Source organism: Temnothorax americanus, unplaced genomic scaffold (assembly GCF_048541705.1).
Source record: "Temnothorax americanus isolate GAGA-0224 unplaced genomic scaffold, ASM4854170v1 Scaffold11, whole genome shotgun sequence".
Classification (NCBI taxonomy): Eukaryota; Metazoa; Arthropoda; class Insecta; order Hymenoptera; family Formicidae; genus Temnothorax; species Temnothorax americanus.
The window spans coordinates 276,238-298,763 of NW_027509242.1; the positions used below are offsets into that span (position 1 = coordinate 276,238).

Consider the following 22,526-nt stretch of genomic DNA (forward strand, 5'->3'; position numbering starts at 1 on the left):
TGTAGCTCACCCAGTCCGCTCTGCTCTCTCAGCTCGAGTGCTCCAGTACTCCGAACTCCGAGTCCCCTCTTGTTTCTCCGGCTCCGGTCTCTCGAGTCTCGATAGGAGAAAACGAGAGAACTAGAGAACGTTATTCGTCGCGCGCGGCACGTTATCTCGCGGCAAGTGGAGGAGAAACTGGAGGAAGAGGAGTGTAAAATGAGAGACGGAGGAAGAAGCGAATCTCTTGGAATCTCGCGTGCGCTATGTCGCAGCGCCGTTACCGAGACAATTTTTGCCGCGGTTGGGAACGACCAAACCACCGTCGCGCTCGCGCTCGGTTAGAACATTCTCATGGAAGGAAAAAGAGGAGAAGAAAGCCATCAAAGAGAAAAGAGCCCGTTCAAGTGGTTCAACCTTCAACCTTCGACCCGTCCGCGTGACAAGTGATAATTGTGATAAAGGGCGCGAGATTGCGCCCGCGCCGGTTCACACGGTTGTGGTTGTGGCGCGCGACCGCGCGACGCGCGACTGCGCGGCACCGACACCGACGGCCGAACGTCGCCGAACGTCGCCGGGGCGCGATGCGCCGTCGCTACCAGCTATATACCACTTGGAGAGCATCTGAGACTTGAGTTTAGAGTTGAGAGCAGCGTCGCAGCAGTTCCGCCGGGCGGTCCGTCCGGCTGGCCGGTCGGCCTCGTCGCGACCGAATTGGTTACCATCCGCCGCCTCGCCTCGCCTCGCCTCGGAGAGAACCCCACGTGAGTACGCGCATCCCGGATTCCGGGACCCGGGACTCGCACCTCGCATCTCGCATCTCGCACCTCAAAGTCTCGCGCGCACAACGCGCCCGTTTCCCTCAGATTTCCGACTCTCTTTCTCAGCGCGCATGATGGATTACGAGGAGAGGGCCAGGACAGAGCGCAGCTAAAGGAAATGGATCTAGCGTGAAACTTGCTTCCTTTTTTTTTTCTTTTTTTTCCCTTGTCTTTTCTTTTTCCTTCATAAAGGGAGCAACTCTTTGCTTGGTTGCGTATAGTATTTAGTTTTTGTATAGAGTTAGATAATAACGTATACAAATTTTCAAACATCAACGTACTTGGAATAGTTGATTATTAAAGTAATAAAGAGAGAAAACGGAAAATTGTATGCAACCACGTGGAATACTTTTGTCTTCTTGCGACCGTGCGCTGTACGGGTCTCTATTGTCAAGTCAGACCTGTCAGACTCGTGAATCGTGAGTCGTGACTCGTCCGCTGTACGTAGCGAATGTCGGACGATGCCCGGCCGATCGGGGCCGATCCGTCAATCGTTAACTTGCCAACGATTTCGGGCCCATTATTAAATCTGCTCGACTAAAAATCTCTAATTGGCACACGCTCTAATAATAACGTGTCCTAACTTATGGTGAGTGATTCTCGCACATGGGCATGCTCCTCAGAGTACCTAAAGGTACTCTCGAGAATTTTTACTCGCACCATAATAAATTTGAAATTGATTTCAACGCGAAATTTGAGCGCGATTCCATTTTTTGTATACGACTTGTAAAATTCGCGCCAGAGCGAACATCTGATCGAGATATCGGCATCGCGATCGTATATTAATTTTATTTTAATTGAGGACAAGTATCGCGATTTTAATCGGATTTAATTAGTACCAGCGGAGTATCGACCAAAATATCTCATATTCCCTTTCGATTAATTCGGAGAACAAGCTCGACTCTATCAAAACTTTTATCGAAGGCATGGCATAGGTCGTAGAACGCTCGCTCTTTCCCTCGCCGCTCTTTCCTTTCCCGCGAGTTTACTTATCAAAATCTTGGAATTATGCGCGCGCGCACACACACACACACACATATATATATATATTGTATGTTATATATGTCCACCACCGTCACAGTAGGGAGGAGTGCCTAATAAATTAAGCACATAACCATATTCACCTAATTATAATAGATTATCGATCGCGAGGATTGCACGCAACTATAATATAAATAAGAATCTGACGGATATTGATTACGAGTTTACAGTCACGAGATTGCACCGAAAGGAATATCAATATTTGTTATTTACATCATGGATGAGCATATTGTATTACTCCGAGTAAAAGTGTAATCGAGTATGGAACGTGCTCGATTATCCGTTGCCGGCGTTTAACGATCGGTAAATCGGTGTTTTATCCATAAACACGAGTAATCGCGAGCACCTACGTGGACAACGAAACAAAGCGTTATGCCCTGGCGATTGCGTTTACATTTGCGTCTACGTCTTTTGACCACGCAGAACGGAAATCGCGAATCGCAACCGCGCGCCAGCAGCTATACTTTCTGCGTGGTCGAGAGACGTAGACGCAATCGCCAATCGCTAGTGCGATAGGGGCATTATGCATCTCGCGCTTGTGCGTTTAGTTGATCGTGAGAGAGAAAATTCGTTAAATTCATCGTTTACCAATTTTTCTCTTTTTCTTTTTCTTTTTTTTATTAACCCTATACTACCTTCGCGTTCGTTTCCGCAAGGGATAATGTTGCTCGCGCGGGCGCGTCGTGCGAACAACTCGGGTACATTTCGCGCGAATGCCATAGCGAAATGTCATATGGAAAACTATTGTATGCCCGCCGGCGTCACGCGATCCGCGTAACGAGAAATGGAGATTTAAAGAGCTTTGCAATTACACGCGCGCAGGAATAGCACGGGGAATAACGAGAATATAACGCGCGTAAAGAGTAACTCACGTATACAAGTTGACTAAAATTTGGTCAGCGGGCAAAGCGGGAGTGACGACGCGCCGCGCCGCGCCGCGCCAACGCGACGTGTGTAGGTACGTAAGTTTATACGAGACTTCGGGGAGACGTCGAAAGTTTTCGCGAGAGGAGCTCCTTCGAGTCTCTTTCGATACCTTAAAGCCTTAAATCCGTAAAAGGAACTGGAGCTTGGATCCAGCTTGTATTCCTTCTTCTTCGTACGAAGGAAAAGTACCCGAGTAACAAGCGGACACTCCAAGGTACGGTCAGAGAGCGAGCCAACGCGAGGAATTGATTCTTCTTTATTTTTAAGACATTACGACGACGACGTACACAACGACGACGTAAGCTGATCGCGTCGCAATCTTTCGGTATTATAAATTTGTTACCTTATCTTACGCGAGCCGTTGATGCTGTTAAAAGAACATAATTACCGGTCCTTCTTTCGTAGAAATTCTTTCGTCTGGGTCATTCGTTTCGAAATGTCCGTAATAATTCAGAATATTGATTTACAAAGAGGCACGTACTTACGTCTCTTCCGTTCTCATCGTCGTGTCGAGACGTACGATACAATTCCTAAAAATCGTGCGGGAGTCACCCTTGACATTTTTCGATTCTCGGGATTATCAATTCGGTCGCGTCAATCTTACACGCGCATCACCGTTATTATATTACGTTCTGCGGCAAGAAATGTCGTAGGTTTAGAGTTTAGATATAGAGGACATTTACCCTTCTCTCTCTCCCTCTCTCCCTCTCACGCGCGCGTCGCGTCGGGCCGCGCAAAATGATATTGGCCTTTCTAGCGTGTGCCTCCCGATATTGATTTATTCGTATAACTTGCTTACCGATGGCGAACGCGAGCGTTGCATGGGTGGGTGCATTGTTTATACGCTCGCTTAAAAGGGCTTAGGTCACAAATTCCATGCTATCTGAAATAATTTAATAGCACCCGTCGACAATATTTCTCAATATTAGTGGCAGTTGTACGACGACACCCTACGTGCGTCGTACAATCGCCCAAGTTTAAGCGAAAAGTCCGAAATATATAATAACGTCTGTTTGTCCAGCGATTGGCGCGCTTCAGCGTCAACACTTAAATTTATTTCATCTTCCCTGAAAAAAATTGACTCGTATCTCGTTTGCTTATCAACGGCCAAGATAATTCACCGTGGCAAAATTTTTTTATTGTAAATTGTTTGATTTTGAGAATCCTGACGCATCTATACGTTCGTTCCCGCGAGGGAAGGTTGCATTTGTATTTGTAGTTTCGCGACCAAGATACCGATCGCTTTCGCGTCTTTTCTTTTCTCTTGTTTCGTTTTCTTTCTGGCTGTGATCGTGCGTCCTCTCCTATACGTCCTCCAATCTCACCGTGGGCGTTTTAACCAGTAAATTCGAGGCGAAACGCAGTTTCGTGTTACGCGTACACGTTGCACGTTACAAAGCACTTAACGGACGTACGAAAAGAAACTGGGCAGACTGGGCTGTGTGTGTATCCGTGTTCGAAACGGGATACCGACAGCATCTTTAAGGATATCGAGTGATTTTTTTCACGGAGTCCCTCTGTCCTTCGGGCCTCCGATTATCGGAATTGGATTTGCCTGGAGTCTCTTTAGGGAACGTAGACGATATATTCGAGCTGCCAATAAATATGAGGCATTAGGTACTCGCGCGGGTACTCGTAATTTAGAGTCTATTCAATATCGGATTCGCGCGTAGTGCGCGTTACTGGTCGATAAACACTAATATCCGCGGCTGCTATTATACGTAGATGCAGTGAAAATTAATGTACATATTAAAGGCGACTGACGTAACGCGACGCGACGTGACGGTTCGGTTCGGCTAAAGGCTAACTCTATCGTATCGGCGCGGGCGAGGCGCGATGAAATGGCAGGTTTCCGACGATCAGGTTTTTCCCGGAGAGGCCAGGTCAGCGATTAATATTCGCGAGTAAAACAGACGCGACGCGAGATAATTTTTCTCTTCTCTTTTTTTTCCCCCCTAACATTAACGTTGCATGGGAGTTGGGAACGTAACAGGAGCCGCTCGCGTTGTCGTTCGCGAGCGACGACGGATAATCGCAGTTTTCTCCCGCGCAGTTGTCACGCGGGATATAAATTACAATTCCCAGCGACACGACGCGACACGACAGTCGTCGGGGCGATCGGACGGACGATTCTTATTACGTAATGGCATTAACGACGCTGGTCCCGCGCGCGGTAGGGGACGTCGGCGGATCGATCGAAGGACGATTTCGCAAAGCGGGAAAGGAAAAAAACGAATCAGCGAAACGAGGAGATTTAACGGGGTTAACTCCGCGAGCGCGGAGTTCCTGATGTAGCCCCGACGTTGATTATCACTAATCCCGATTAATTCGATTTCCCTCTGCCGTCCCGTATCCCGTATCCCGTATCACGGGTACGGTTATAATTGTGAAAGATCAAAGGGAGGATTCTCGGCGTTACATCTCTTTGCAATTAAATCTGACGACGAAATTATTAGATAGACGCCATGAGCGCAAAATGCAATTAATTGTAAGATGTATAATATAGGTATTATATATATATAATATATATTATATTATCTCGTTATATATATACATTTGCATTTCTTTTCCGGTCAGACTAGGATCGGCCCGGGCTGGACTTAAGCCAAGTGCGTTAGGCGTTGGGGTAGATTTAGGTAGATAGTCGGTGCTATTAGCTTCGTGAATAATTTCTCGCGTCGTTAAGCCTGGCCTAAGAGGAGTAGGGAACTTGTTAAATTTTCTTTCTTCGCCGCGCCCGGCATATTTCCTCAAGTTTATTACTCACCGCCGACGGTATAATTTCTCTCGCGACAACAACAGACTGCTCGACGGTCGGACGGAATCCTCGGGCCGAACTGAGTTCTCTAATTCCGGTGACTTGTCTTATTAACCGCCGCTCCTATTCCAAACTTGTTTTCGGCTCAACCCGGAGATCCCTTTCGCTCGTCCCTTTTCTTTCTCTCTCTCTCTCTCTCTCTCTCTCTCTCTCTCTCTCTCTCTCTCTCTCTCTCTCTCTCTCTCTTTCTACAACGATTCCTTTCTATTCGATCCGCTTTAGAAGACGTGTACAGCTAAAGAACTCGCGGGCAGGTCGGTGTCCATGTTTCGGTCAGCTCGTGCGTTACATGCCGCGTGACGAAATTTTCCGCTCTCGGGCAGGTATTTCGTACTTTCTCTCCAAAAACCCATTTCTCAGAAGTTGCTGCTACAAATACAATTTTCTCGCGACAGTGTACCTGCTCTCGCGCGCGCGGGTAATAAATCATACACAGGGTAAACGAGCTCGGAAATGCGCGCGGAGAGTTTCCCTCAAAATGGGAATTTAATGGATATACAGAGCGGAAGAAATATCGAGCCGTAGGGAGAGAGAGAGAGAGAGGGGGGGGGAGGCAACGCGGAGTAGCGCGTGCGGATGTGTACCCAGCCGAGAATCATTTTCCGTATATCGATTCGGTTTTCAGTGTTGCGTCTGGCTGGCGGCATCGGCCTGTGTAGCGGGGCGTATTTATACAGTTCGGTCCGAGCGATAGAGCGGCACGATGTAGGTAAACAGAGCCGACGAGGCTATAAGAGAGTAGGAACTCTGTAGATGGATTTTCTCCCGTCCTCTTTCCTACCTCCCTCGGGCTCGGAGGAGGACGGGCCGGACGGGGATTGCTAATGCAATATAGGCGATAGGGTAAACGAGAGGCGAGTACATGGTCCACGATGACGTAGGCTGGGATACTTGGGGAGGGAGGAAAGTAAGGAAAGTGCGATGTATACGAGGGTGATGAAATGGAGCGGAGCATCCTCGCGGGTCGATGACCCGTGGGAGACCTAAATATGCCCGCGAGGAAGAAAGCGAGAAACCGTGCGCCGAAACCGCAGCCGCGAATGAGTAAAGGGGTGCGGGGACGCGATATGGATTTAGAGACTATAGAGAGTAATTAACGCGCGGGTCAGTCCACATTTTTTCGTTCTACACGCGAGACAAAAGTAGTTTCTTTTCACTCATTTTTATTGTCGATAATGAATCGATAACGAAGCGGGTACATTTCAGAAGTTATAGAAAGGACGGAACAGCATGCTCTTGTGACAACTAATAAACTAATAAATAATTTTAAACATTAATTATACCGATTGATTCGAGATGAAACTTTTCGAGTCAAGTCATTGGCTTAAACCGAAACTTGGACACAGTTCTTGCATCGTGGACACCGGGCTTTAAGAAATAGCCTGTGACATTTGTACGCTAACTTGCCCTAGAATTTGTCTATAAGTGGTGACACAGCGAGTTATATAAATGCGCAGCATTCGAACGCGAAGATCGTTCCCGTGCTTCAATGTCGGGACATGTGTAAAAATAGCTTTACAACTGAATTTCATCAGTGGAGGTAGATAACGGAATATCGTTAATCATTTCTCGATCAATCTTGGCTGAACTTAAATTTTCTCACCCTCGGATCAAATTCTAATTTTACGAGTCATTTTGCACGTCGAAGAATTTTCAATTTTTATGAAATTGTCAAATTGTCAAAAAATTGGCCCTCGAAAAAGAAGCTCGGCGACTGAAAGACGGCGCGCGATGCTGATGCATCTGTCATCTGTTGTGAGACATATGCGTATATCTTTACGCAGTGCTCCCAGATTTCATTTAGCACTTCCGGCTGTGTCTAAGAAAGCTTACAAAGGCATTTCAGAAAAAGAGAGAATTATTCATTGCGCGAGTAGAGATAAATTTTTAACGAGCGTCCAGCCGCGATAACGGGTTGTAATAATAGCGCGCAGGCGTGCAGGCGTGCAGGTAATATCCGTGATGCACCCTCGGGCATTTTAATGACCATTAGCGAAGTTGAGCCCGGAGCCCGGGGTCGAGTCACGCTATTCGCCGTTGGGACATATCCCGGGCAAGTTTCTCGTAAAATTTTACAATGTTCTCCACACTCTATACCGAAACGACCCGCTCGAGATGTACATATACCATATATATACATATATACATATATGAATGGGTATATACCAGGGTAACTTGGCGTTGCCACCTCTCTCGAATTTTACGCCGCTTGTTCTCCGTATTGCCGAGTGACTCGGAAGGAACGTCGATGGTTTCGCGTTGAGCGACGCGCCCCAGTTGCACGAGATCGAGTTTTGATCTCGCGCATCCGTCAGCGGGGAGAGGAGTATAATCGGAGTCCGCGAGGGCGAGAGGGCGACAGCTTCGAATCGGCCACACCCGTGTAAAGTTAGCCTCCCGACTTAAAAAAAAATTAATTTTTTTAGCTCATTTGATTGCTCATCGTTTGCACGCATGTATATGCACATTTCGAATTTTCGTTTGCACACTACTTCTAGTAAAAAAGTTATTAACATAACAATTTTGGGGGGGGCCAACTTCACATTAGCCCCCCAACTATACGAGCAACGTAGATTCAAATAGTCTTAATCGATAGATTTTCGTTTGCACATTTCGAAACAGGTTGATTTTTGACCGTTTTCGAAACTTTAATTGTTAATAACTTTTTAACCAAGGGTGTGCAAACGAAAAATCGATCTGTTTCGAAATGTGCAAACAAAAATCTATCGATTAAGACTATTTGGATCTACGTTGCTCGTAGTTGGGGGGCTAATGTGAAGTTGGCCCCCCCCAAAATTGTTATGTTAATAACTTTTTTACTAGAAGTGTGCAAACGAAAATTCGAAATGTGTATACATGTGCAAACGATGAGCAATCAAACGAGCTAAAAAAAAAATTAATTTTTTTTTAAGTCGGGGGGCTAACTTTACACGGGTATCGGCCGCACCCTATGTCCCGTGTCTCCCCCGCAGAATCCGTTGACGTACAACATTCGTCGCAATACGTCCTCGTTTCTTTTATTGCCCCGCGAGACCTTTTGGATTATTGCATCTTACGGGCGACGCGGACGTCTCGCGCTAAAGTACGACCCTTAACGTCGGTGCTGCTCGTGCTGCTTTTCACTGGAATAGCCCGGCTCGTTACTTATGTTACCGTTTACGTTACGCATTTGCCGGTGAACGATATCTCCCACGTATAACCCCGCGTTATTCGAGCGCGATTGCGTCGCAAAATTGCTACGTTAGCTACGCCGCACCGTGCCGCCGCGCCGTGGGTGTGTTGAAACAGCCTCTTTGTATGTGTTATTCCTTATCGTAACGTCGCTCTTTAACTCTTTCTTTCGAGTCGAGAACTCCGCGATGGGAACGAGCAGAAATTTCAAGCGCGCTATCAATTGACGCTACGTAGCGTATCTCGAAACGCAGTTTCACGCATATCCTAGGACGTATATTCGAAGGACGCGATGCGTCCCTTTTCGTCTATGTCCTCGCGATTCGCCGATTGTGCGCGAAACGTCCATCGATATGTCTTTAGAATTTTCGCTGTTTCGCAAACTTGATCAGCTTCACGTTTCTCTTGCAGAATTTATAGAATATTAAACACAGTGGTCTCGAGGAGGGGAACAGAGGAAGGGAGCGCGAGGAAATAATCGAGCTTTGCCGCTACACATCCGTCTTCTGCGAACATAGAACGAACGAAGATGGTTGCGAGGGTTGCATAAAGGCCCATGAGAATGGTGCGTCGTTTACAATCGGTCCGGCTATTTTTACTATTGTAATACGACAACTTTAAAAAGATCCTCGTCACGCAAAATTGTCAGCAAAATTTACGCGAATATCCGTGTCTATGTATATATGTATCCATAATCGAGGGTCGAGAGGGTGTTTTTCCTTATATTATTTATCCACCGCGCTGAGATATAATTTTAGAAATCCCGCAGAGCGATTCTCCGTAATTTTCTGTATCCCCGGCAATGTGTTGCACGGGCAAACCCAACCCTGCCATTCATCGTCAGCCTCGACGCGCGGAATAAGCCAAACACTTGAACTTGAGATCTCGTTCTCGTTGACGGGAGATAAAGAGAGGATGCGGAGATAGTCGTGAAAGGTATCGTAACTGTTATCGCGTTACGAGAATCGAGATGAGTAACGTCTCCGTATACGTGGCGCGTAAGGGCGCTAACGCAATTAGGACATACGCCGGAGTTGCATGTGTGTCGACGTACCTAATATATAAGGGCACAGAACCGCGGCTCCGCAAACAAGTTAACGAGCTGCGGCGGCGGTCTCGATCTCTTCTCTCCTCTCCACGGACGCGACGCGACAGAGACGGTACGAAGGGAAAAGCCGCGCGAGGTGGGACATTCTTCTCATACGCTACAATTGTTCTTACGGTTTTTACGTCCTTTACGGAAGTATTTGCGGACCGCGTTTATTTTAAAACTTATTTATACCTTATCGGCGCAGAGCTAATTTTCCACGCGTGCAACACCGCGCGCCTCGCCGGCATCCTCGTCCAACTTTTTTCCGACGACGGATGATCCGAAAGGGCGAAGCGACAGAGCGCGGCCCTTTCGACGAAGAAAGTGCATCGCTATCTGGTCCATCTCTACCCCTTTTGTAGGAAGTGAACCGCATTTACGAGCGAGAGACTTTAGTGGCCTTATTGACGCGCACAACGTAGCCATCAGGAATTGAGTATACTGATTTAGACGCGCGCGCGTATTCTCTTTCTGTGTGTATGTGTGTGTGTGTGTGTGTGTGTGTGTGTGTTTAGAGAATGCCATTTCGGGAAAACTCTTAATTACGATATCGATCCATCAGCCTCATGCCACTCGGGCGTCCAATTAAATCCCCCGACCAGAATGATACGGTGAGCTATTTAAATCGCGCGTCCGCGCGAGCTTGCTCTTGAATTTGCGCGACGTGACGAACGAGATGCTATTCGGATGATTATCTGGCCGGTCGTCACTCATTAATCCGCATTTGAGTATCGCCGAGATAAAATTTCGCGTCATTCTCTCTCTTCCCCTCCTTCCCTCCGCCTAGATCTAAACAGTCCAGATATTTTTTTACGTTACGCTTAAGGGAGCGCATAAGTAAGGCGACTCGATGTGTTATATTGTGCAGCCTCCGTACAATGAAAAATATAAGGAACAAGGAACATATATTAGCGATTAGGGATAAAAAATTAGAGAGAGGAATAAAGCTGGATGCACGATGAAAAACACGGGCAACGGAAACAGGGAAGAACTCGGAAGAACACACGGGCATTAGATTTTTAACCTATCGGAAGCCGTCTATTAAAGCCCGAAGTATGTTTCAAGACGCGCGAACAGTAAAAATTGACCAACTACAGCCGATCTCATTCTTGGATTGTAAAAATCCCATTAGTCAATAGCTTACTGCTTACGTCTTAATGCATACTTTACGGCTATTGTAGAATGGGCTTAATGTTTCACCTCTGCAGCTTTATTCCTGATTTCTTATCCGTAATCGCTAATATATTTGTTCCTTCTTCCTTATATTTCTCATTGCGCGGGGGCCTTTAATCCGCGATGTATGTCTTAAATTAATAACTTATTGTTAGACATTTCTGGACTACTGGATGGGCGCGGGTGCGCGATGCATCGACGCGACGGTAACGGACCACCTATGCGTGTCGCGTTTATTTATAGCGCTATGAAAAGCGCTATGCTCTCGAATGTGCGCGCATGTTTATCGCACATTTAAACGTGCGGCCGCAAAGCGTAATCGGCAATTCGTCTCGGATACCCGCGCCTGACGTTATGGTATTTTCTCAACTAGGTGCAGGAATCCCACAGGCTGTGATCATCGAGCGACGTCGTAATATACCGACGTCAGAGATTCGGAGAGCGCCTTTTGTGCGGTGGTGTTCGCGGAAAATTCGAATACATTTAATTTCGCGTGAAACGTCAGCAGCGAGGAGCGCCGTTTATAACGCCACGTCGAGAATGTCACGGAATAAATTAAGTATCGTCAAGATACTTTCTTTTTTCCGCAAGACCGGCTAATCTACTCCAAAGTAAATTAAAGTTTTATTGTTAGTCGAGTTTCGGCCAATATATTTACATAGATGTTATTATAAATATTATGAACGCGATGCAATATTACCGTTAAAATACAATATCGCACAACTGGGACGAGAGGTTTTTCTTGCTCATTCTTGCTCTACCGTCCTCTTATTCTTGCGCAAGCACTTGCTCGAGAGATGTAAGTAGGATATAATTCCGCGCGCGCGATCTATTGTCGCACTGGTCGCACACGTACATTGTCGCGCGTGGCTGAGTACATGGCACGTGTGCGCGATCCGATATACGATATACTTACGTCGCCGATAGAGCCCGCGTCCGTCCGTCGTCCGTCGACAACGAATACGTTTTTAAGTTGCACAACGTAATCCAGAAAATCGAAAGGGAAACGCATGCGTACTATTAGCCTTGGAGATATCTAATTTGTAGTAGGCTTCGGCCTGTTCGTACTGAAATCTGTTTTCGCGAACCTCGTGGCCGCGGCGCCCCGTCATTTCCCCCCTAATTGTAAGTTCTCTAGTTGGTACGACACGATTACTTAATTACATTATTTATGCATCGCTGCATTAGTCTGACAGTTGATTGTTTAAGCCACAAAATTGTTTACGAAATTCTACTGGCGTAGGCGCGGCGCGTGGCGGCGCGGAATCAATTGGAGAATAAGGATGTGGAAAATTATTAAAGCTCTAATCAACAAGCGTCGGTTATATATGTTATATGTTATTAATCTTTGTACTGTGCACGTGTATTTCATGTGTACCTGGTTTCTACAAGATCCACAAGACGTACTTGAAATTAGTAACGAGATAACAAGGCGCTTGTTTATCAGAAGATCCAAACATGCCTTATAAAGAGCGGATTATACAAAGTAAAGAGTAAAGCGTAGGATTATCGTTAATTATATTCAGATTACCCGACTGTGGAAGAAAAGAATATTCGTGCTTGTCGTCAGACTTTTTGTCACTACTTTCTTTTTTCATGGACAGTCAAGTTAATTGGACCCCGCGCGGTCGACGTAGATTAATTAATGAATTCGCGTCCAATTACTCTTCCTGTGGATGTAACGCCAATCGTTAAAAATTGATTAACGAAAGGATTAAGGAATAAACGCTTCTTAATAATCGTGAAATTGCGAAACATATTTATTGATCGCAAACAGGTTAAAATTAGCAGTAGTAGTAGTAGAGCGTAGAATATAGTTTAATGATGGGTCGATCAATTTTCCGGATGTTTTATTCGGTGACGGCCACCGGCACCACCCCGACGATATCACGTTTTTACACATTAGTCTGTGGACGGGAACGCGAAATTCGCTCATCACGCACGAACGCGTATATAGACCTACATATGTATATAGAAATGTACGCGTAGTATAAAAAGGGCCTCGATATAGCTTCGCGCCTCGCCCCTATCTCGTCTTTTTTTCTCTGTTCCGAGAACATATATTCATGCCGTCCCGCACATTTCAACGCGACGATCCACCCTATTCGGACAACCTCATTCGGTCTCGATAAATATTTCTCTATAACGCTCAGCTTTATTTAACGACAAAAATTATTATCATCTCCGATAACCCGCGATATTTTTCCAACGCGTTATTCTCTTCTAAAAATTTTATAGGATTTTATCTCGCTAATAATTTAGGAGAGCTCTTCCTTCTCTTTCTTTTATTTTATTTCCATCGTTTCATATACGTTCGTATATATATCAACGTATAAAATCCGCGCATTGTGAATCATGGAAATGGAGCGGCGGTTATCCGAGGGAATGTTTTATCGCGCGTAAAACGTGTTGATAAAGACTGTGGAATTTATTACGAGATTAATTTGATAAAATTAAATTTATTTATTTTATACCGTAATATACAACCTACAACCGCGCGCCACTCGTAATTATATTATATTTCGAGAAAGTAACACAAACGAACTCCTAACGGCCGGAATAAAATAAACGCGTTTCAGGGTTTCATCTCGATATTGGTTAAATGCGTCGTGGACCGTAATTTAGCCACGACCCACATTCGGCAGGGCGCGGAGACAGGGATCGGAAACTCGTGGCGCGATGCAAAGGTCAAGTGTAAATGGGTCCATTGTAAATGGGTGAGATTCGGCGTAGAAGCAAGGCACAACTGGCGACGCGACGTGAAATTTTCATATTTCGTCCGCTCTCGAAATGTCTCGAATAGCTGAGGTACCCCGCGCCACCCCGTGCCGTAATCGAATTTATCGAATAAGGGGGTTAACTGGAGCGCGCTATATTTCGCGTGCGCCGCGCCATCGCGCCACGCCGGTCGCGATCGCGGTCGCGGAACAATTTGCCGTATTGTAATTTGTAATCCAGTGTCGTTCGCTAAGGGCAACGCTTTATAATCAGCGCGAATCAGGGCTTAATTAATTTTAATACCGCGATTGTCGCAGTTATGCAGCTGCAACCTGCAACGTGCTCGAATAAGCGGCCACACTTGGTCGCTCCTCTTTCAGCCGCGTCATCAGGGTTTTCGCGCACGACACCGTTCGTCCATTAAAAAGACGGTAATTGTAATTACGACCTACGACCGTTTTACGTCTCTTCTTAAAGCTGTAAAAGCTACACGTTGCGCTTTTGAAGAGCAATTACCCAAAGCGAAAATTGCACGCATGCAGTTTTGCTTTATTTTTGCATTAGAATTATTGGTTAAACGAGGAAAATGTTTGCGTTCGCAAAGGTTCCGCGCGTGAGAGGCAGTTGTGCGTTATAAAAAAATTAAAAAATATAAAATGAAAAAACAAAAGAAAAACAGACGAGGTAGCAGTAACGTATATTACTTATATATGTATATACGTTACAATATATACGTTCGACGTGATATATACATTGTTGCTCCATTTGCTCGATGTATATTTAGCTGTAATGATGCGGAGCCAAGCGTCTATGTGCCGTGACTACATCCGCGTGCGAGCGGAAGGACCTTTCACGTGCCGCGTATCCTCCCGGGCAAAATATGCGCGTTCCATTATGCAGAAGACCGTGCTTAGATCCAGCCGGCGGTGCTTGTTGCACGCGCCACGTGCTACTAAAAATAGACGGAGGCGTATGTAGAATAATGTAATGAGTCGCGACATAAATGGGGCCGGGGATATGGTCGATGCGGTTGGTGCGCCGCTAATTAAAGTGCGTGGTTTTAGGGCGGTGGAGAACGGGCAGAGAGAGAGAGGGGGGAAGGACACACAGAGCTCGGCTTACGATCCCATGATAAATTCGTGCCACGACACGTTAGATTACACCCGTGGGTCAAGGGGGATAATATTCTGATATAGATCACTGCCGCTGGACAGCACGTGACAGGCTTATAAGTGGATGCGACGTTCTCCTTTTCTCATTCGACTTATTTCTTACAATCTAATATTCGCTTTCGCATTAAATCACTAACGTGCCGGCTTATACATTCGATCAATTTTAGCGTTTGCCTTGGCTTCATCCGAAACTCCGCTAGGACGCAATGAAAATACGATTTTTATTTGTTATTTACACACACATTCCCTCTCTCTCAGAAGCGCCAAATCATCCTTGTCTTTGAGTTTATTGGATCTGAGCATTGGCGTCTTTGTAAAAAACGTTGACATTTTATTTCGTTATAATATTTTTCGTGCCCTCTTCGTATGAAAGTATTTCTATCGTAGGAAAATATATCCGCAGAAAACTCATGCACAGAATAAGTTGCTATTGATATTTCCGATCGTTGCAACGTAACGAATAGAAGTAATGCTTTTTTCAGTGACAATCGTATAATTATGTGTTAATGAGTAATACCATTGTTTTACTAATTGTAAGATGAACGAAACTCTTATTGGGCTTTCATAGGGATGATAACATGAGAAAGCTTATCACCGTTTTTGCATTGACCCATGACACCGCGGAATAATCGAGAGGCAAACACCTGAAATCGAGTCCGTGACCTAAGAGTATCTGACCCTTTTTGCGATAAGTATTAGAACGTCGTTTTTCAGCCGAGGGGGTAAAAGAGCTTTTCCATTTTATATCTCTTACTAATTGTAAAAGCTGCTGGAAATATCTTGGGGCTGAGGTACGTTAATTTCGACGTACAATCATACGAAGCGTATTGTTGTAGATACAACAGAAGGAAAAACACATGGGGAAAATCTGCCAGAAGCGACTGCAATTCCGATTTATCTCTGTTCTATACGTGTTCAACGAAGCGAAATTTAGACACCCGTCAGATGTGTCTATCGATCTCCGGATCCGGGGATCCATCTATATCATCGCTAGGAATCTGACGGTAGCCCTGGATTGATAAGCGAGATGCCGACATCTTCGTTTAATGTCGTAACACACGGCCGAAGACACTCGGTAATTTAAGGGATGATCGATCCTTCCACCGCTTCCACGGCCCCGCGGATTCGGCAGCTCGCGCCAGGATGGAATGAATTTCCAGGTCAGAAGGTCACGGCGGCGGTCGCGAGCGGCGCACAAGCAGGCAACATATCCAGTACACGATATTGAGAATTCAGAGCTTTCAGAGCGGTCGGCCTCGTTTTCTCGTCGCCCGCACGCGCCGGAATTGCGTGACGTGGTGTCCCCCTCTCCCTCTTTCTCTCGGCTTATGCCAGAGGCTACGTTCGTTCATAAAATATGTATGGCACGGTAATACATAGGGGGTTGAGAAAGACGGGGGACCATCGCGAGAACGTAGCTTATTTTTTGTCGCGCAATACGGGGAATGACGCAGGTGGAAGGACGGAACCGAGAAGTGATGGCTTTTGCTCGACTTTTTGGTCGCCCTCACTTTTCTTCTTACCTTCGCTCATCTAATATTTGTAAAATATCGATAAAAAGTACCTTGAATATAAACGATAAGGTTCATCCATCCTCTCTTTCTTTTTAATTTTCATCTCGTTTGAATGCAAATACATCTCGACGTCGTTAATGAAAAGACAGAATTCACGCGAAAAGTCGTAGCGCCATCGATTTGTTTGACGTACCGTATAATAATAATAAATCTTATTATAATATAATACGTACAACTTATCGTTAGATCGGCTTAACGCTTAACGCGATAAAAACACTCTACACATCCAAGTTGGGGATTATATTCCTGACAGTAGTTCCCTGCAGTATTGTTATCTGGCAACGCGAGAGAAACGTATATTAATCATTCATCATTGGTCATTCAAATTGCCATATTTTTATTAACACAAGAGACGCAACATCGAGCGATAATATAGCTACAGCGAGTTTCTCGGTCCACGTATACATATATAGGTATATATACATATATATCCAGGTGTTGCCGCGAGCTTTCGCGTTCGAGAGAGCCGCGCGTTCTAAATGAATTAAGTAGAGCGTCCCCGCGTCGGGTCTGACCTAGTTGAAAGAGAGAGCGCGTGCCTAAACATCTCGGGCATCGAAGGCCGTGGGAGCGATACGATTAATAACGATAAAACTGCTAATAGATCGAGATTTTTCGGTCCGACACGCTTTTCAAGTGCTCGAGGAAATTAATTTTCTCAAAGTCGAGAAAACTCGCAATTTACTCCTCGAGTTGGCAGAAACGTGAGCATGCTCCGCTGCTGCTCCGTAACGATCTGCCGATCCAGCATCCAGCTCGTAACTCGTAACAGGCCGCGCATCGCGCATCTCAGGGGTCTCAGGTCTAGGTTTTATATAATAAGAGACTGGCTATATAAGACAACCTGCAGTTTTCGATTGGTCCGCCAGTTTTGTCAAAAGCAAGAGAACAGAAAGAGAAAGCGAAAGCGATATGAGAATATATATCCTTCTCTCTCGTATGATTTTGACAAAACTGGCCTTATGGCCAGGCCAGTAGCTTATTATACAGGGTCTCTATCGGGTCCGTTTTCACGCGTCGCGCCCGCGCCCGCGCCGGCCAATTCCAGAGACCCCGAAGGGGATGTTGAATTGCGTAGAGGAGACTCGACAGACACGGGGATAATCAGTCACGCGGCATCGCGCGATGATTGATCGGTCGAGTTATCCGGCGACGATGATTAATTGAACGGGACGCGAAGGACGAGGGAGGCCTTTTTCCCTTCCCGCGATTCGGTAATCTCGACGCTCGCCCTTGGACTAGGGATGAATATTCGCGCCAATAAGGAAAGTCCATTACCTTCTCCGCGCCGTTATGCTCCGCGCGGCCGCGGTCGTTATGCCTTCCCTCTGTCATTCCTCAGTTCCTCACCCACTCCGGGCGACCGCGATCTCTACATGGCCGGGATACACGGTAATTGGCGCGATTACGCTGCGTCCTGCGAGCGATAATCATCGCGGGTCGCGGGTCATCTCGCTCGATGCCTTTCGACATATAGGTACAAGTCACGCGTGTTTTACGAGCGCTCGACAGGAAAATAATTTCCCGTCCCGGGAAATTATCCGTTTATCGTGAAAACGCGCAGTCTCCCTCGCGTCGCGCCGCGCGCTGAGTTGTCCCAAACAATACCGTCGCTGGCGACCAAACGGCTCGGAATCTACACAACGATTGCATTCGGACTGAAGCCAATTAAACTCGGTTACGGAGAGTGGATTCATCGGCCATGTTACTTGGCATGGACCGCATTGAATTTCGCGAAGCGCGAGAGAACGCGACGATAATACCAGCATTTTACGGTCGGTATACGGTATACAATATAATGTAGATATAACGAGGGTCTCGGTACGAAAGTAATGCCTCTTAATAGTTTTCTTTCGAATCTGACGCCATAGAAAATTTTGCGTTTCAACGAGTTATTACTTGGAGTTTCTAGTTGCGTTGCGTTGAGTGGTGTTGTCATCATTTACGTGAGTATGTCAAGTATCTCACACGAGCAGTTTGAACTGGTGCATGTTTCAGTCATGTGCGTAATAGACAAGGGCGGTGCACGTGGTTGAATTTCTTACCGTGGAAGAAGTGAGTATTGAAATCTATTCGTATTTCAGAAATGGTCCTTGTCTATTACGCGCGCACACACACACACACACATCAGTTTGAACTGTTCGTGTGACACACTAACGTAATTGATGACCACATTCAACATAATGCAGCTAGAGACTTCAAGTAACAATTCAGTACAACGCAAAATTTTTTATGACGTCAGATTCAAAAGGAAAAAAAAATTAGGAGACGTTACTTCCATAATACGTAACGACTCTTGTATTACAAAAGGTTATCTCTTCAAAAAACGTTCAATAAACAGAAATCTCATACTTTTGTATTGACTCTTGTATATAATTGTATATCGCAATGTATAATGTCGCACGTATCGTATTGATATTATTGATCATTCGAGGACATCGTGGACACGCGAGACGAAGAAAACGCGAGTTTTTTTTCAACGCGCGATAAATAGATCGGCCTCGGGAGTGGTTGGGGGTGGTTGGGAGTGGTCGCGCGACGGCCGCACAAACACCGGTCGCGTTCGAATTTCGATATCGCGACTCGCGGCGTGAAAGCACGGGACGAGAATGGATGCGACACAAAAGGCAGACGCGCGACACCTGATCGACCGACACGAGGCCTCCGGAACTTACCTAGCATTCAACACGTCGCACGTTGCACGTCGCGCGAACAGGCTCGGTTCCGCTCCGACGATGCGTCCATCCAACACCTACGCCGCCACCCTCGGGGCTGGAAAAGTGGCCTTAACAATAAAGCAAATACCGGCCAGCCGGCCAGCGCTGCGGCAAGGAAGATGGGTCCGCCTCCGCGTCGTCAATAATTGTCTCCTCCCTCCGCGCCGCGCCGATTTACCCCGATACCACCATTACCACCCCTCCAATAATCGACTCCGTAATAGATTCTCAAAACCCGAGAGGGACGAGTTTGATTTACCGTCGCTGAATTCTTTTCGCGATTCGGCCGCTGAAAGATTCAAGTCGGTCGGAATAATAGCTGGATGGGTTCGCACGTCATCCATACCGCGCCGTCGTATATATTGTACATATATAGACTTTATTTTATTATTGAGAGAGAGAGAGAGAGAGGGGAGGGGGAGATACGCCGAAACTTTGTCGTAACCTTTACGTGACTGTGAGCACCCAACTCTAACGTTACTCGCGTGAGGTGTAAGATACACACCTCAGCCTCAGAAATCCATCAAGTTAGCCCAGTGAAACATTTTTATCGATCGAATGTTGCCCAACGTGCTTCACAATAAACAACTTTTGCGTTAACACATATCGTTATCTAGATTTAGAAGATGTGTATACAGGATATACCATCAACCTTTATTTCATGGTAAATCGTCAAAGAAAATATAATGAAAATTATATAAGAGATATAACGCGTTGGGGTGTAAAATACACCTCACGCGAATAATTACGTTAAGAAGAAACCACGTGAGTAACGAACGTAAAGAACTTTTCGTTTTTACGAGAAATCGGACGTGAGAGGTCTTATCAACAAAATAGTACAGTGCTTGATAACTTACTGATTCGAGAACCGTTGCTAAATGACAATAGCAATATTAGGATTGACGCGCTCGGAAGTTGGTAATTCTTTGGCGAACAAAAAGAATCGCCTCCTGTGAGAATTGAACTTACGATCCCTGGTTTACGAGATCAGTGCTCTGCCTCTGACAATGAGCTAGAGAGGCATTCGGCATTCCGCGTCCATCGGGCAAGTATCATTGTCCACTTTTCCGTAACTTGTTCTTTCGTTAGATCGCCACGTGCCACGTGGAAAGGGATATCTCCCTACTCCCTAGTCCCTCTGTAAATTGAACGAGATGAGATGAAATACCGACGCAACGTAAATATTATATACCTGCGTCCTCTTGAGATTGAAATGAGAAAGACGAGTACCCTCACCGGCGCGGCCGCGGCGACCCCGGGTGTCCCCCGCACCTCTCGTTTCCTGAAATAATCTTCCCTTATTAAAGATATTTAAGTATGAAAAATAAAGATCTTGGTAGAATCGACGAGAGAGCGAACAGCGAGCGAAAGCTGCGCAAAGCAATTTCGGACTCGGCGCAGGGCAATATCGCGTTATCGCGACCACGCGATCGTGATACGCATACGTATATATGCACGTATGTTACGTATACGTTCATGCATGGTCTCATTGTTAGAGGGAGGAAATAGGAATAAAGCCACATGTAACGTGTCTTTTTTTAAATTGAGAAATGTGCGTTGCGCCGCCGCGCGTGGGCGACCCTCGTCCGGGGAGATAGTCTGTCAATAACTACAACCTACAACACATACGACTGCTGTCCACGACGCCACGAGCCACGAGCCATGAGCTGTGAGCCACGGGGCGGCTGGACCCGCTGGACAGGATGAACTGCGGGAGCGGAGAGGGCCGGGACCAGCTGGGAGGCATTATTCGGGCTTCGCGCTTCGCGCCATGCGTGGCGGATAAGCGCGCGATAACCCCCTCGCGGGCCTCGCGGCGCAGCCAAGCTGATTTATTGACAGCCTCGCCGCGCGCGTTTTTTCGCCTCGTGACGTAGCGTGAAAGCGCGCGTCGGCGTCGGACACAATGGCGCACCGCGCACCGCACGTGGTGTCGCCCGTGCATCGTGTATGTGTGACACGCGGCGCGGCGCGCGGCGCGGAACGGAGCGGCGCGGCGAACAGAGGCAGAGGCCGCGAAATAAACTAAATAGCTGGTAACGGGTAGCGGGCCTGCACGGTTACGGTTACCGTTGCGGCGAGCGTCAAGCCGGCAAGCCCGCCCGGGGCCCGGAGTCCGGACGTGTCTCGCCACAGTCACCACCGCCATCGTTGGTCGTCGGTGAGGTCGGTGGTCGACTGGTCGACTACTGGTCGCGCGTGACAATCGTGACTCATGACATTGCGTGATATGCCGTGCCGCCGCCGCCGGGGCCAGGTCGTGAGTCGTGAGGCAGCGCTTGCCGGAACGGTAAACGGTGCTCGCGGCGCGCGCGGATGCGGTCGCGTCGTTGCCGTCGTTGGGCCGCGAATCGCGGTGGTCGCGGTCGCGGTTCAGATGTCCGATGTCGAAGCAACGGAGGGCCCGTTCCCGATTCAAGGTACAACAACCGCAAGGGTTAACCTTTACACGCGGAAGGAAGGAATGCGAGAGCGAGGGTCCGAACACCGAGGGTGAGCGCGACGGCGAGACAGCTCTCTAATTAGCTTGCCCGAGAGTCTCTAATCGCTTCCTGTCTTCGTGCCACAATGCCATTATCGATTGTTTATAGGCAACGAAACCGAACAGCAACCAGCTTACCAGCGATATCAGCAACGAGCTGCAAGGCTGCGAGCTGCAATGAGCGTCGCGAGTCGCGAGCGAGTCGAGGTCAAATTCGTTCCTATATCTAGCTAGGGTAAATCTGAAGAATAGTGGCCTACTCACCGATTTCGTTCAACTTGGGCTTAATCGACGCGTTTTTGCACGAAACGACCGAATCTGGCAGAAAAAAGGGTCGCTCTGCCCCGCGAAGCGAGATATTAACGGTTAAAGTTGACAGGAATCAGGTTATGATTCCTGTCATACCGACGAGATGCAGCGACTACGACCATGCCCTGCGGCCACACGCGCATGCTCAGTGGCCGCACGCGCATGCAGCAGATCACGTGACAACTGTTTGGTTGGTATAAGTCAGAAGTGTAACATAATTTGAAATTATATTTATGTTACAGATATTAAGTGTTGAAGTTAACGAAACAGAAATAAAATTGTTAAAGCAGAGAATAGTTGGTATATGAAAAGTTCATATTTACATGTACTTTTTATATACCAACTATTCCCTGCTTTAACAAATTATTTCTGTTACAAATATTAAGCGTTTAAGTTAACGAAACATAAATAATTTGTTAAAGCAGAGAATAGTTGGTATATGAAAAGTTCATATTTACATGTACTTTTTATATACCAACTATTCCCTGCTTTAACAAATTAATCATAACCTGATAGTCGTCAACTTTAACCGTT

The 22,526-nt window shown here is 46.6% G+C and overlaps 1 protein-coding gene and 1 long non-coding RNA gene across 20 annotated transcripts in view; one reads left to right on the forward strand and one right to left on the reverse strand.

Annotated features, from left to right (window-relative positions):
- The first annotated feature begins 485 nt into the window (after window positions 1–485).
- LOC143905783 (diacylglycerol kinase eta) overlaps window positions 486–22,526 on the forward strand; it is a 33,797-nt gene continuing 11,756 nt past the window's right edge. For 6 of the 12 annotated variants that reach the window (XM_077421375.1, XM_077421393.1, XM_077421378.1 and 3 more), the window contains exons 1-2: window positions 21,235–21,694; window positions 21,793–21,890. In XM_077421375.1, the coding sequence (XP_077277501.1) occupies window positions 21,586–21,694; window positions 21,793–21,890 (207 nt within the window). In that variant the 5' untranslated portion in view covers window positions 21,235–21,585. The other 6 variants (XM_077421409.1, XM_077421411.1, XM_077421456.1 and 3 more) reach the window with 4 other exon arrangements.
- On the reverse strand, window positions 11,400–22,325 carry LOC143905934 (uncharacterized). 8 transcript variants are annotated; one of them, XR_013259387.1, is made up of 5 exons: window positions 21,948–22,325; window positions 20,432–20,483; window positions 20,059–20,339; window positions 19,160–19,256; window positions 11,400–14,687 (listed from the first exon to the last, which is right to left on the reverse strand). It is a non-coding gene; the product is annotated as an uncharacterized LOC143905934 (long non-coding RNA). The 8 variants fall into 8 exon arrangements; XR_013259374.1 differs by having other exon boundaries at window positions 11,400–14,690; XR_013259388.1 differs by lacking the exon at window positions 21,948–22,325 and adding an exon at window positions 20,831–21,003 and having other exon boundaries at window positions 11,400–14,690; window positions 20,438–20,483.